General features: G+C 42.0%; 2 protein-coding genes across 2 annotated transcripts; both read left to right on the top strand.

Moving 5' to 3' along the window:
• Window positions 1-5312: 5312 nt before the first annotated feature.
• Window positions 5313-9070, top strand: LOC137129204 (extracellular calcium-sensing receptor-like). Its single transcript, XM_067508138.1, has 7 exons — window positions 5313-5467; window positions 6740-6970; window positions 7177-7474; window positions 7589-8383; window positions 8480-8707; window positions 8845-8973; window positions 9065-9070. The coding sequence occupies exons 1-7, from the start codon at window positions 5313-5315 to the stop codon at window positions 9068-9070; spliced, it is 1842 nt and encodes a 613-aa protein (XP_067364239.1).
• A 462-nt stretch (window positions 9071-9532) lies between these two features.
• LOC137129203 (extracellular calcium-sensing receptor-like) lies at window positions 9533-10965 on the top strand (the record flags this gene model as incomplete). The annotated part of the gene is made up of 2 exons (XM_067508137.1): window positions 9533-10114; window positions 10864-10965. Coding segments are annotated over 2 exons (684 nt in total), but the record flags the coding sequence as incomplete, so codon positions are not given.
• Between the last annotated feature and the right edge of the window lie 2825 nt (window positions 10966-13790).

Raw genomic sequence — 13790 nt, 5'->3', positions numbered from 1 at the left:
GTAAAACCAAAAACTGTTACCAACTGTCCCTGTATTTTGGTATTAGTCTCAGTGTGAACGGACCAGCCTGAATAATAATTCCCCATAATTGATTTCATAATGTTTGATCCAAGTCTGGTTAAAGTCTGTTGAAAATTCACCAAGAGATTAGTTGGAAAAATACTAAATGCATCATCCCCAGCCGTGCAGTGCCGGTCCCAAGCCCAGAAGAAACTGGGCAGGGTTGCGTTAGGAAGGGCATCCAGCATAAAATCTGTTAAATCAACTTGCGCACAAATGATCTGCTGTGGTGACCATGTACTCATGGGATAAGCCAAAAGGACGAATGTACTAGTTTAGAGTTTGTCATATTTTGAAATGTATTCTTAGTTTCTGATTTCATATCACATGAGCTAATAAATACTTTGCTTTATGATATGCGATACTATTATTCCTTTCAGTTACTCTGCAGAACAACATGAATGATATCCACACAAACACACACTGTAAGGGACTGTTTTTAAGGTTGGACCAATAAGGCGCTTGACACAACAGCTCAGTTAAATCAAATTTATTATAAAATGACATAGTTAGCGAAGCAACTTTGTAATGACTTGTGGGATATTGAGTCTAAACATGAAAAAAGACTTACTAGAGTGAGTGGGGAGATGAGCGGAGTCTGGAGGAGAGGCAGGGGTCTATTGGGTAAGAGTGGAATATTGTCCTGGTAGTGTAGGTAGATCATTGATTCTTCACGGGCAGATAACACTACTCATAACCCTTAATAATTCATGTGGTTAGCAACAGAGAGTCAATAGCAAGTGGTTACTCACAAAAACCAGAGTGGCAGAGTGAGGTCAATAATCGTAGCGTGGTCCGAACCAGATGTACATAACAATGAGGAACTCAATGAAAGCTGGAAGGTTGCAGTGAGAATGCAATCTGGCAGCTTGGTAAGGGAACTGAGGAGGTACATAAGCAGAGTGGTGAGAGCAGGTGAAACTGATTACCGGTAATTAAGCTGCTGAGCATATGGTGAAAAACAATCTAATGCATATGCAGAATATTTGTCTTCTAAAAAAAATAAAACTAGGCATCTTCCTTTAAAGTATCGCAATACTCATCTGAACATCAATTCAGGCTGGACCTTAACTCATTTTGTCATCTTTGTCTCTGTTGAATTCATTTCCTTTTTGCAAATTCCTTGACTTTTGTATTTCTGTTACACTTTAAGTTTAAATATTTAGCAATTTTTAACATGCCAACCTTAACTTCTGTAAGTAGATGTGCCTGTTCGTGCATTCTCAGCCTTGCCGCTGTTGTCCCTGTGCCTTTAAATCTTCAGTGTCCCTCAGCTACTCTAGAAGGCAAAAGTTAGCTCCACGTTAAGCTCTATGAAAAACTGATGTCCTAAAATAAGGTTCTATTTCCTACATTTAACTTTAAATATCACTTTTATCAAAATTATCCAGATTTAACTCTTCAGTGTTAATATCAGAATTATTCTTGTTTTCGTTGAACATCGGCTCAGCTTTTCATTATATTTCCTGTGTTAAAAACCAGTCGGTAACGATTTCCATCCTTCTTTAGTATGAAAATGTCCATCGTTCTTTAGGATGGAAATCACTTGGAAACAATTTCAAGTGATACTTTCCAGGTGAAACAGTACTACCATGTGGAAAACTACAATACATGTGTTGCAGGCAATACAAGAAGATTTTAGAAACTGTCCATAGTAAGATAAATATTTTATCTTTAATGAGACTAATTATATGTAAAATGTATGTATTAGACTACTTTGATCTCAGAATGCAGGCCTACTTGTGGTTCCCAGAATTTCCAAAGGTAAAAAGGGAGGCACAGCCTTTAGCTCTCAGGCTCCTCTCCTGTGGAACCAGCTCCCAGTTCAAATTCAGGAAGCAGACACCACCTCTACTTTGAAGTCTAGGCTTAAAACCTTCCTCTTTGTTAGAACTTATAGTTAGTTATAGTCATGCTGCTATAGGCTTAGACTGTTGGGGGACCCACCCCCTGAAACACTGAGCTCCTTTCCTCGTCTTGACCCTCTCACCTCTCACCCCTCAATTGTCACCACTGTATGACATTGTGACTTTGTGTCTTCTTAGTTGTCTTTCTCCTTCTCTGTCCCCCTCTCTCTTTCCCTTTCTGCACATGTCCCTGGCTTTGGAGCTGTGTGTTTTCTAGCGTGCAGCTACTGGTCCTACCAACCTGCCCGATGTTTTGTTGTTGCTTTTTGTAGCACTATTATTTTCTGTCTCCACTTTCCACTCACCCTAAGTGGTCAAGGCAGATGGCTGCCCACCCTGAGCCTGGTTCTGGTGGAGGTTTCTCCCATTTCAGGGAGTTTCATGCGGGAGTTCATGAGGATCTTACTGCCAGTGAACAAGTGACCGGTTTCCAGTTTGGGCTCGTGTTTATACTGTTTTAAAATGTTGCAATTAATTTTAAAAGCTGGTGTCAGTTGTTGGCTAAACTACAACAACCACCTCCCACTGCTGTCAATGAGCTCATCACGTTTAAACTATTTTGATTTTATGTTTATTGAACAGTGAATGTGCTGAATGATTTTATCATGGTGTGTGTAGATTGGGCAGATTAGCTGTTAAAAAACCAAGCTGCCTTTTGTAGGAGAGGCAGAAAACAGACATAATTACCATGGAGTGACATCAGCTCATTTTTACATCCAAGTCCAACCACAATGGAATAAAACTGATATTAAAACAGAGTGGTACAAGTCACTAAAACAATGAAAGCCCCTGTCATATCTGAACAGTAATTACCTGTGGGATCACTTGATAAAGCGAAATGTTACATTATTTTACTAAGACCAGCAAAGAATGCAAAGAAGCATATGATGGGGAAAGACATTCAGAAATCTAATAAAATAAAAATAATTTAAAATAAATATATAATTCTAATTAAAAAAATAAAAATAAAATAATTGTAAAGTACAAATCTCTCCCTTCAGCCTGCCGTTTTGGACAAGTTTGCTCTCGCATTAGCCTTCTAGCACCCATGCTAGCTGATTAGCTTAGTTAACTAAGTCAGTTAGGGTCTGCCGCCACCCACAGTTCGCTCCCATAAGCCGTGGAGCGCTACATTGGGATCAGAAGTGGGATCTGGCCATCTAGTAGACGGCGTAATGGAGCGAAGCATAGGCGAATTAAAGCGCGGAGTCCTACAGAGCAGCGTGCTGCTCTGGCGCACCTCAAGCAGGGGGCGTGGCGAGAGACAGGTGATTCGCGCCGACCTGACGACACCAGTGTGTCCCAGTCTACACACTGTTACCCCAACCACGAGAGACACGAACTGTTACCCTTGATGCCGGTCAAGCTACCACGCTACAATGGGCTGACCCCCCGGAACCTTACCTCGCCCAGGTCGATTTGGCCGCCCTCCACAGGGGATGGAGTAGCGAGGAAACGGCTACTCATCTGGCCCTGGCCCTGGGGGGTCCTGCCTTGCAAGTGCTCGCCGACCTACTCCCAGATGATCGTCGGGAGCTTCGAGCCATCACTGCTGCTCTCAAATGGCGCTTCGGGCAGAGGACCTCCGCTGAGCAGAGCATAGAACAGCTAGCTGGCTGCTATAGACAAGATGGAGAGAGCTTAGGGGCTTTCGCAGCTGACATGCAGCTCTACACCCAACTCGGCTACCCCATCTGCCCAGCTGCAGCCCGAGAGGAACTAAGTCTCCACTATTCTTTGCGGGGGCTAGCACCGGAGCGGCTTCGCCAAGATGTCTGCCTGGCCACACTCCAATCACTGCATGAGGCCCTGAAGGAAGCTGAGCGTGTGGAGGAGGTGCTGGGGGCTGGGTCAGCACCAGGCCGATTGCTGTCCTGGCACAGGCCATTCAGGGCAGCCAGCTGGGAGGCAGCTGGTGATTGCTTAGAGGGAGAGGGGACCAGTCGGGCCCAGCAAGCTGTCACACGGTGATGGCCAAGGGACGACCGCTGTCACCGCTGCGGGGAGCCGGGATTTCGCCAGGGACTGCCCAGCTGCGAACCCTGCCCCAGAGCTGAGCCACTAACGGGAAACAGATACGGTCTGAGGCAGTGAGGGACCCCTCATCCCGTTCCCAACCACCCCTCCAAAAAGTCTGCCCCACAGTGGGACGCTGTGGAGCTGCTTTGAGACTGTATTTAGACTATGTCATCGCGGGCAGCTCTGCAGTGCGCCAGTGGATACGGGATCCACCATCTGCTTATTGCGACAGAGGATACTGCTAGGGACCGCTGGTCCTCTCCCCAAGGACTGGACCCCCACCACTTCTGAACTGCTCACAGTGAAGGGAGAAAAGACAAGTAACTGTTACCTGTGATGGTGGGGGCGCAACAGATGAGCCATGAGTTTTAACTTGTGGACATTAGAGATGAGTGCATTGTTGGTCTGGACCTGCTGGCCCACTGGGGGGCATCTATCTGCCTCGGTACAAAGACCATACCCCTCTGGTCAGGCCACTGGGATGAACCCCCTATTCGCATGCAGCCCCATAGACTGCCGCTGATGAAACGCCAAGCTGCCAAGGAACTGATTGAAAGCATGGTGGCCAACGACATCATCGAGCCCTCGGACAGCCCCTGAGCTGCACCAATGGTTATGGTGCGGAAAAAAGCCTGGAAAGTGGTGCCCCTTTGTAGATTATAGGCGCTTAAACACAGTAACCAGAAAAGACTCCTACCCACTGGCCCGCATTGATGATGCCCTGGACTATGTTGCTGGGTCCTGTTGGTTCAGCTCCTTGGAGTTACGTAGCGGGTACTGGCAAGTGGAGCTGGCACCAGAGGCCTGTCCGAAGACTGCTTTTACCATAGGGCAAGGACTGTGGCAGGTAATGCCTTTTGGACTGTGCAATGCCCCCGCAACCTTTGAACGGTTGATGGAGTATTTTCACAAGGACATTCCATGGAGCCGCTGCGTGGTCTACCTGGACAACCTGTTGGTGCACGCCAAGGGCTTCAAGGATGCCATCAGCAACCTCGCAGGAGTCTTCACGGCCATTCGTCAAGCTGGACTCAAATGGTCGGAGGCCTGCTCAGTGGCTTTCCAGCTGTTGAAGAAAGCCCTCTCAGAGGCTCCTTTCCTGGTGTACCCCGACCCCAAGCAGCGTTTCATTGTGGATACAGATGCCAGTGGAGTGGGAATCGGAGCGGAACTCTCCCAAGGGGGAGAGACAGGAGAACAAGTGATGGCCTACTACAGCTGTAGTCGGAGTCGGCCTGAAGGCAACTACTGTGTCACTAGGCGAGAACTGTTGGCGGTGGTCCTGGCTGTACGACACTTCAGACCGTATCTTCTTCCAGGTTCATCATGAGGACCGACCATGCCTCTCTGACCTGGCTGCTCAACTTCAAGCAGCCCGAGGGCCAGGTGGCAAGGTGGCTGGAGATCCTCCAGGAATATGACTACGAGATCCTGCATCGAACGGGACGACAGCACGACAATGCTGAATGTCTTTCATACGAGTGCTGCTACTGTCGCCACCATGAAGAATGAGAGCTAGGGCCATCAGCAGCTGCAGAACAGCCAGGCGTCACCGCTGACAACTGACATTGTTGGTGAACGTTGTCAGTCAGGTCAACTGGACTTCTTTTTTCTTGCTTGTAAATATTTAATCGAAGCAGCTTCTTTGGTTTAGGGAAAGTCGGCTAGGGGACCCAGTGATATCCTCTAGAATAGTCCTTGTTTCTCACCTGGCCTGAATCTACTGTCTACAATTGCAGAAGAAGTGCTTATCAAAAATGATCCTGAAGGATTGATCAACATGGTTGATGGTGCATGGTTACACTTTTTTCTTTACTGTCCTTCAAGACTATGGCTGGCTACCCTGTGTTACTATGAGAATGCTAAACCATCACAAGCTGCTGGAGACCCTCTCTTTCAAGGCCAGTAAGATATGCTCATGCCAATCCAGTGAAGACTGAGCTGCCATTCTGTAAGTGTTACGTTTTTTTTTTTCTATCAAGAACAGTTTTGTAATATACATGTTGTATTTACTATTGCTACAATTTTTACTTTAAAAAAGTAAAAACTGAAATACCTGAAAAATTAAATATAAACATTTAATACAATTATATATATATACAGTTATATTAAAGCAAAAGAAATTTAAAATGCAAACCACCTGCATGATAGATTTAAGGGCATCCCCACTTGAATTTCTGTAAAAACCAATCAGGAGGATTTGTTAGGCAGCCAGAACTAAAATTCCAGTTTAAATGCAGATTTGATTTGACAATTATTCTGTGCTCAAATATTTTCAATAATTTGTTTTTTATTTATGGTCCATTTTGTGATCTAATTACAACCATATGATTGATTTAAAACTAAAATAGATAAAAGAAAAGCACAAATGTGTACATGTTTCTAAACCTTTTCTTGGAAGTATATATAGCATGTACAAATGAGTAATTACAAGTTTGTTAATTCATGTAATAATAATTTTAGTATTTATAAAAGAAGCAATGTAAATGTAAATTTAAAATTTAAATTTTAAATTTAAATTTTAAATTTAAATGTAAATATTCTAATTGGAGAATACACATGTACACACAGCAAAGATATTTGAAACAAATGTACAAGATGTTTTAGTGTGTGGATGCCTCCTTCCTCACCCCTCCTTGTATTGTACATACACATACGTGAACCAATAACATTTTGTAATTGATTCAAAATGTATAAATACACACAAGCTCACATACATCTGATTCAACCATTTGTTTGATTCTCTCCGACAGTATGACTTCTATACTCAAGTGGCCAATCTGGGGCTGGGCACTTTTATACCTGTTGTTAGTGGCATCTGATCAGGCACAGGAGTCTGTGTGCTGGCACAGAGGCGATCCTGAGAACCTGCAGTTATTTAAAGATGGTGACTTTATTTTAGGGGGAGTCTTTTCATTCCACACTAGCTGGAAAGACAGACAGGAAACCTACACAACCAAGCCGCTGCCACTCGAATGCACCAGGTAAATTATACTGTAAAAAGCTAAAAATGTTTATTTTATCTTACACAATGGGTATAAAATGTTACCAAACCATTAACCATTGTAATATTTTTGAAAATGTATACATTTGCAGATTAATGTATTAATTTTATGAAAATCATTTACTTACTGTTGTTACATTGTTTCTATTTCAACTTGTTGATGCAAGTATTGAAAACTGTATCAAGTTTGAATTTCAGAGGCTTCCAGTTTGCCCTGGCTATGATATTTGCCATTGAAGAGATTAATAACAGCACAGAGCTACTACCTGGCATCTCTCTGGGATATAAAATATATGATACTTGCAGCTTCATTGTCAAAAGTGTGATGGTTGGACTGGCCTTGGCTAATGGTAATGATGTTGTATCTGTGCCATCAGAGGCTCCATGTACCAGACCTGCACAGGTACAAGCAATAATAGGAGAAACCTCCTCCTCTCCTTGCATGGCTGTAGCTACTGTCATTGGACCCTTTTTTATCCTAATGGTGGGTTATATTAGCGAATTTAAAAGTATATTTGTAAAATGTATTCTGCAGCAGCAGCTGACGTGATGTGTTTGTATATTTTTATCTTGTAAGGTAATTTATTTTATTTTGCAGATCAGCCCCTATGCCACCTGTGCTTGTCCCAGTGACAAAACCAAGTACCCATCCTTCCTCAGAACCATACCCAGTGACTACTATCAGAGCAGAGCCCTGGCCCTGTTGGTCAAACACTTTGGTTGGACTTGGGTTGGAGCTATAAGAAGCAATAATGATTATGGCAATAATGGTATAACTATATTCACAGAGACTGCACAGCAGCTGGGCATCTGTCTGGAGTATTCTGTATCTTTCTTTAGGACAGATCCACCAAACAAAATGCAAAAAATAATAAACACAATCAAATTATCCACTTCCAAGGTAATTATTGCTTTCCTCTCCAGCTTGGATATGGAGGTATTAGTGTACAAGTTGTCTGAACACAACCTAACTGGGTACCAGTGGGTAGGCAGTGAGGCCTGGATCTTTGATTCCCAAACTGCACAAAGAGATCAACATCATATTCTGGATGGTGCCATAGGCCTGGCCATCCCCAAAGCACATGTCAGTGGCATGAAAGAGTTTATCATTGATGTGAAGTCACTCAATTCATGGGATAATAAACTGTTTACAGAATTCTGGGAAACATTATTTAGCTGTAAGTTCAGTCAGTCAAAGTCGTCGGCAGAGAATCAGAGAGAATGTACTGGACATGAAGATCTGAGTGGATTGCAGCACAGCTTTACTGATATGTCACTTATGCCCATATTAAACAATGTCTATAAAGGAGTGTATGCTGTGGCCCATGCACTTCATAATATTCTTGGCTGTAACAAAACATGTAAATACAAGGTGAAGCTGGATCCATTCATGGTGAGTTTTTACATTACGATGCATAAAGTCTTGCTGTGCATCAACAAACCTAAAAATATTTGTTCTAATTAACCTAATAAATATTTTACCTTTTAGATTTTACAAAGCATAAGAAAGATTCACATCAAAACAAAGGAAGGAGATGAAGTTTACTTTAATGATAATGGAGACCCACCAGCAAAGTATGAAATTATAAACTGGCAGCTAAGAGAAAATGGAATTAAGAACTTTGTCGTAGTTGGTCTTTATGATGCATCTTTACCTGAAGACAAACAGCTGAGTCTGCAAGATCCATTTTTTATTTGGACTCAGAACTCAAGACAGGTAAAGTGTAATTTAATCACTTTCATTATCAAATAGAGTATAATTATAACATAGCATTAAAAATTGAAAGGTGTACTTCAAGAACAGCTTTTTAAAGAGAGTTCTAATTTATTTTTCTCAAATTCTTATTCATACAGGTTCCTGTGTCGGTTTGCAGTGAGAAATGTCCCCCAGGAACTCGCAAGGTTCTCCAAAAAGGAAAACCTGTCTGCTGCTATGACCGTATCAGATGTGCAGAGGGAGAAATAAGCAACACTACAGGTGTGGTAAGACTTAATGCAATGATTTGCATTTTAGTAAATCACAAAAAAGGCCGTCAACCTCTGATCCCTATATTCAGAATAACAATGGTTGCAGCCTTAATGAGAAAACATTTTCTGTACTGAAAAATAATCTTAAGTTTGTTTTGTTGTCAGATGTGTAAACAGATGCAGGTGTGTAAATATTCACGTAAAACTGTATATGCATTATTTTTGCTAGATATATAAACACATGCACATGATATTGTTTTGTAAATCTCATTCATCATGAATGTGTGCACACATGCACAAGCCTTATTTCCACTTCCCCTAATTTTCCATAGCAGGAAGTAGAAATGTCCCTAACAGAAAGAATACTGAGGAAATACTCAATACTGAATTAAATGTACATTTCCAGGTAATAAATTGACAAGGAAGAGCAATGTTCTAATATCGCATTACATGTTTCATTCGTTATCTCTAGAAAACTATGTGTACACATGGGCTGATTTATGCCAGTGTTACCCGTACATTCTTTGTTTAAACATGCATAAGGGGGACAAGTAATATGCAAGATATCTGACACACAGCATTTGGCATCACCTTTGTCCTCTGTATCTCCTGTGTTCTGGGGAAAACTATGGTGGTGTTAATGGCCTTCAGGGCTTCACTTCCAGGCAGTAATGTGATGAAATGGTTTGGACCAACACAGCAGAGACTCAGTGTTCTGGTTTTCACTCTCATACAGCTTTTAATATGTATCCTCTGGTCAACAATTTCTCCTCCTTTTCCATTTAAGAATTTTAAAGTAATCAAAGACAAAATCATCTTCGAATGTGCTCTGGGATCAACTTTAGGCTTTTGGGCTGTACTTGGGTACATAGGTGTTCTGGCCACATTCTGTTTTATTCTTGCTTTTCTGGCTCGGAAACTGCCTGATAACTTTAATGAGGCCAAATTTATCACCTTCAGCATGTTGATCTTCTGTGCAGTGTGGATCACTTTTATTCCAGCATATGTCAGCTCTCCTGGGAAGTTCAGTGTTGCTGTGGAGATATTTGCTATTCTGGCCTCCAGTTTTGGACTGTTAATTAGTATTTTTATTCCAAAATGTTATATTATCTTATTGAGACCTGAGGAAAATACAAAGAAGAATATAATGGGGAAAGTAAATTAAAAGACAATCTGAAATCTAAAATAAAATGGGATTGTGGCAAAAACATTCTAGTGCAATTCAAAATTTTATACAGTACTGTATCAAACTATGCCTGGATACCAAAATGTCATACAATGTAATATACAGTCATCCTAAACTAAATGTATGTAAAGTTCAAATAAATGTACACACTTACTTATCCTTCGCTGATTTCACAGCTTTTCATGTGTATAGCATGTCATCGGGCAATGAAATCAATGTTTTATATGCTTAAGATCATCTGACAAACACTGAGTCAATGCTGCATGAAGAGGAAGTTATAATTTCATTTTGTTAATTTTGGATATTTTTCATGTGAGAAAGTAGCTATAAAATTTACAAGATGTGGCCATTTTATATAACTATGTAAATTTGATCCAAATCTCACGATGTAAATCAAAAAAGTTTCACTGTGTTAGTATTAAAAACTACAAACTTTCAACAATCCAAAAGTAGAATCCATTTTGCAGATATTTTGGTGAACCGAAATATGTTATCAAGTAACATTTAATCGATGTTTTCACTATCAACGTATTTGAAACTCATCATTTACGTTACATGACAACATATTGTTTTGTCACCTGGTCTGCCATCTGCAAAACAACTCACATACATTCTTCACCCTATGTCTCACACGCGCACACACACACAATGTTCAGTTTTACTATTGTTTGTAGAATATTCTATTTTAATTCTAATATTCTAATATTCTCCTGTGCCAGGAGATCACCATTCTAGACCATGTCCATCAAGACTCGTCCTCTCTTGCCATTGCTTCTTCATCTGACTTGAGTCCTTCAGTGTTGAGGAGGGGCATCTGTTGAGCCGGATACCCCGCCTTTCCGTCTACAGCTGTAATGATGATTCTCTGGCACAGAGAACATTCCTGTTAACCATGAGTCTATTATGTCGTCAATCCCTGAGTTGTCTTGCATCTCCTGAGACAGGGTTCTCAACCCTTCTAGAACTTTTTGTACAGATCCATCTGGAGCCGTATTGTTAGGGATGAATGTACAACACCAGTCACCAAACATGGAGCAGACTCCCCCATTTTCAGCTAGCAACATGTCCAGAGCTAATCTGTTTTGAACGGCCATGAGGGAAGTGGCTCCCAATTGTTCTGCTAACCTTTCTACTGCGTTCCTGCTAAGGTTAATCAGGCGAAGTAAATAAGAATTTAGGTAGTTGATACGATCTACATTTTTATTGGGCATTACTGGGAAGAGGGCTGACAATATGGGAATGTTCTTAAAGCCTGCGGCTACCTGCCTGGGCCTGTTTTGTTTCGACTTCTTCCCAAATCATCAGTCCCAGAACTACGCACAGTCCTACTCCTAGAATGACTCCTACACTGATCTTACCCTTTCCACAAGGATTAGACCAAGGCTTCCTGGAAAACATTGTGACACTGTCTTTCTAAGCTAATGCTTGTCTCAAACACACAGACTTGTATTTGAGAGGTTGTAACCTTTTATATAAACGTTCAACACTCAATGTCTTGTGTCTCCAAGGAGACAATGTCTTTTTGAATTTGCTCAACACTTCTCTGAGGCTTTTCAGCGGTTGTTGTCATACTCCAGTAAAACCAAGTGTCTCCTTTGCCCTTGAGTCTCACTGCATGCGACATTCTCTCCACCACTTCCAATGGTAAATTGAGTTCAATAAAATTAGTATTGAGTCCAATAAAATGAATGTTCCTGTTCAGCGTAGCACTGACCACTTCCTTCTGATGATCATGAGTCTCACATACTTCACGGTGCGTGAGTCAGCTATTGCACGCTGTTGGTGCTGGTCTGCAATCTGTTTGGAGAAACTAGATACCAACAATTTTAGTCGTTCAAAGTACGGTTTGTAATGCATACTAACAACTGTTTCACTTATTGGACTCAATTGAGACCCTGGACCCGGCATCTGCCTTCCTGTTAACAACTCATATGGAGTGAAATCTGTGCTATTTACTGCTCCTTTACTGCTCAATTTACTGCTCCTCTAATGGCCATTAGCGGCATCAGCAGTGCCTTGACCCAGGTCATGTTTGTCTGTCTATAAATTTTGCTGATTTTGTTTTTCAGATTTTGGCTCATCCTATCTACTTTTCCCTGGGATTGTGGGTGATACACTGTGCCATAATGGTGTGTGAGACGCAGTACTTGTTCTACCTCCGCCAGGTCTTTGTTTTTGAAATGTGTATCATTGTCTGATCTGATAACATTTGGGAACCCGTGTCTAGGGATGTAATCATCTATCAGACATTTTATCACCGCTTGGCATCTTCTCTGTTATGCCTGAAACAACATCCAACTGTAAACACGCCTGATCCTAAGGAGGTGATAATTCTACCTAAAAAGATAACCTCTTTCCTACAACACTGCAATTTTGTACGGCTGACTTTGAACCCTGCCCTTAAAAGGTGGAGCAGGACAGCTTTGGTGGCTGTAAGGCAAACATCCACTGTAGTGGCTGCTAATAACTAATCATCAACATACTGTACATGAACTGCTCCATCAAGTAAGGGACATTCCTTCAGCAACCTTTTCAACCATGGTTGAACAGTTCCAGGAGACCATGCAAAACCTGTGGTAATTTATTGTATCGCAATTGTTGGCCTGCATGGGTAAAGGAGAACCACTCCCTTCACTCCTGGGCCAATGGTAAACAAAAGAACGCATTGGTCGATACATGTGAACCACTGATGGTCAGGAGTAACAGCAGCCAAGGCTGTGAAAGGGTTGGGCACTGAGAGTTTGGGTGTTGCTGTAATGTTGTTAATCTGTCTAAGATCATTTGCCATGCAATATTTCCTGTGTTTTGTTTTTCTACAGGTAGGATGGGTGTGTTTCATGTGGAGTTAGAAGGCTCTAAGACACTTTTAATGAGGCCTTCTATGGTTGGTTTAATTCCCTCACGAGCAGCTGGCTTGTGGGGGTATTGAGGTTGCCAAATGGGAGTATACGTATGTTTTAAATTGAAATGTAATTGGTGGTATAGCAGGACAGAATCCTACATCAGTTGCTGATGTGGACCATAGCTACGTGGGCAATGAGTCTAACAAGATCGCAGCCTGTTTGTGGTCTATTCTATGGTGACCATGGTATCTGGAGATGATTTGATGTGTCTGGAGTGCAGTATCAGTAGCAGTCGTTTTTACAAAATATGCATTATTTGCAGGAGAGAACTGTAACTGGGAATCTGTGTGTCCTGCCAATCTGATGCTGTGTGTAGTTTACGCACCATAGGCCCTAAATCTTTTGGTTGGTGACCAGGGCTAAATGCCAACGTGACGTGTGGAAGTGCCTTCTCTGCCATTTTATACCACTTTTCCTGTTCTGGTGACAACTGTACATGTGTTGCTACACCTTCCTGTCCTTTGTACCCAATCATTATTCCTATCATAATACAAGGTCATATGTAATGGGTAAGGTGGGGGAACATAAGGTGCCAGCATGTTCACCCAAGGTTTCCACTGCAGGTATAGAGAATATAGGCCCACGTTTGGCTGACCCAACGGGTTTTCAGGTTCAATCACTCAGTGTTTGTACCGGCACCTTGACTTGGCATAGCTTAGTGAGTGGCAGCTGCATTGGTACCCCAGAAAAATCCATAACAGTTTTGTAGAAATCTGCGCTGGTGACAGGTCGCCACACAGAGC

The sequence above is a fragment of the Channa argus genome, chromosome 6 (genome assembly GCF_033026475.1).
Source record: "Channa argus isolate prfri chromosome 6, Channa argus male v1.0, whole genome shotgun sequence".
NCBI lineage: Eukaryota > Metazoa > Chordata > Actinopteri > Anabantiformes > Channidae > Channa > Channa argus.
This window is presented reverse-complemented; position numbering and strand designations above follow the sequence as displayed.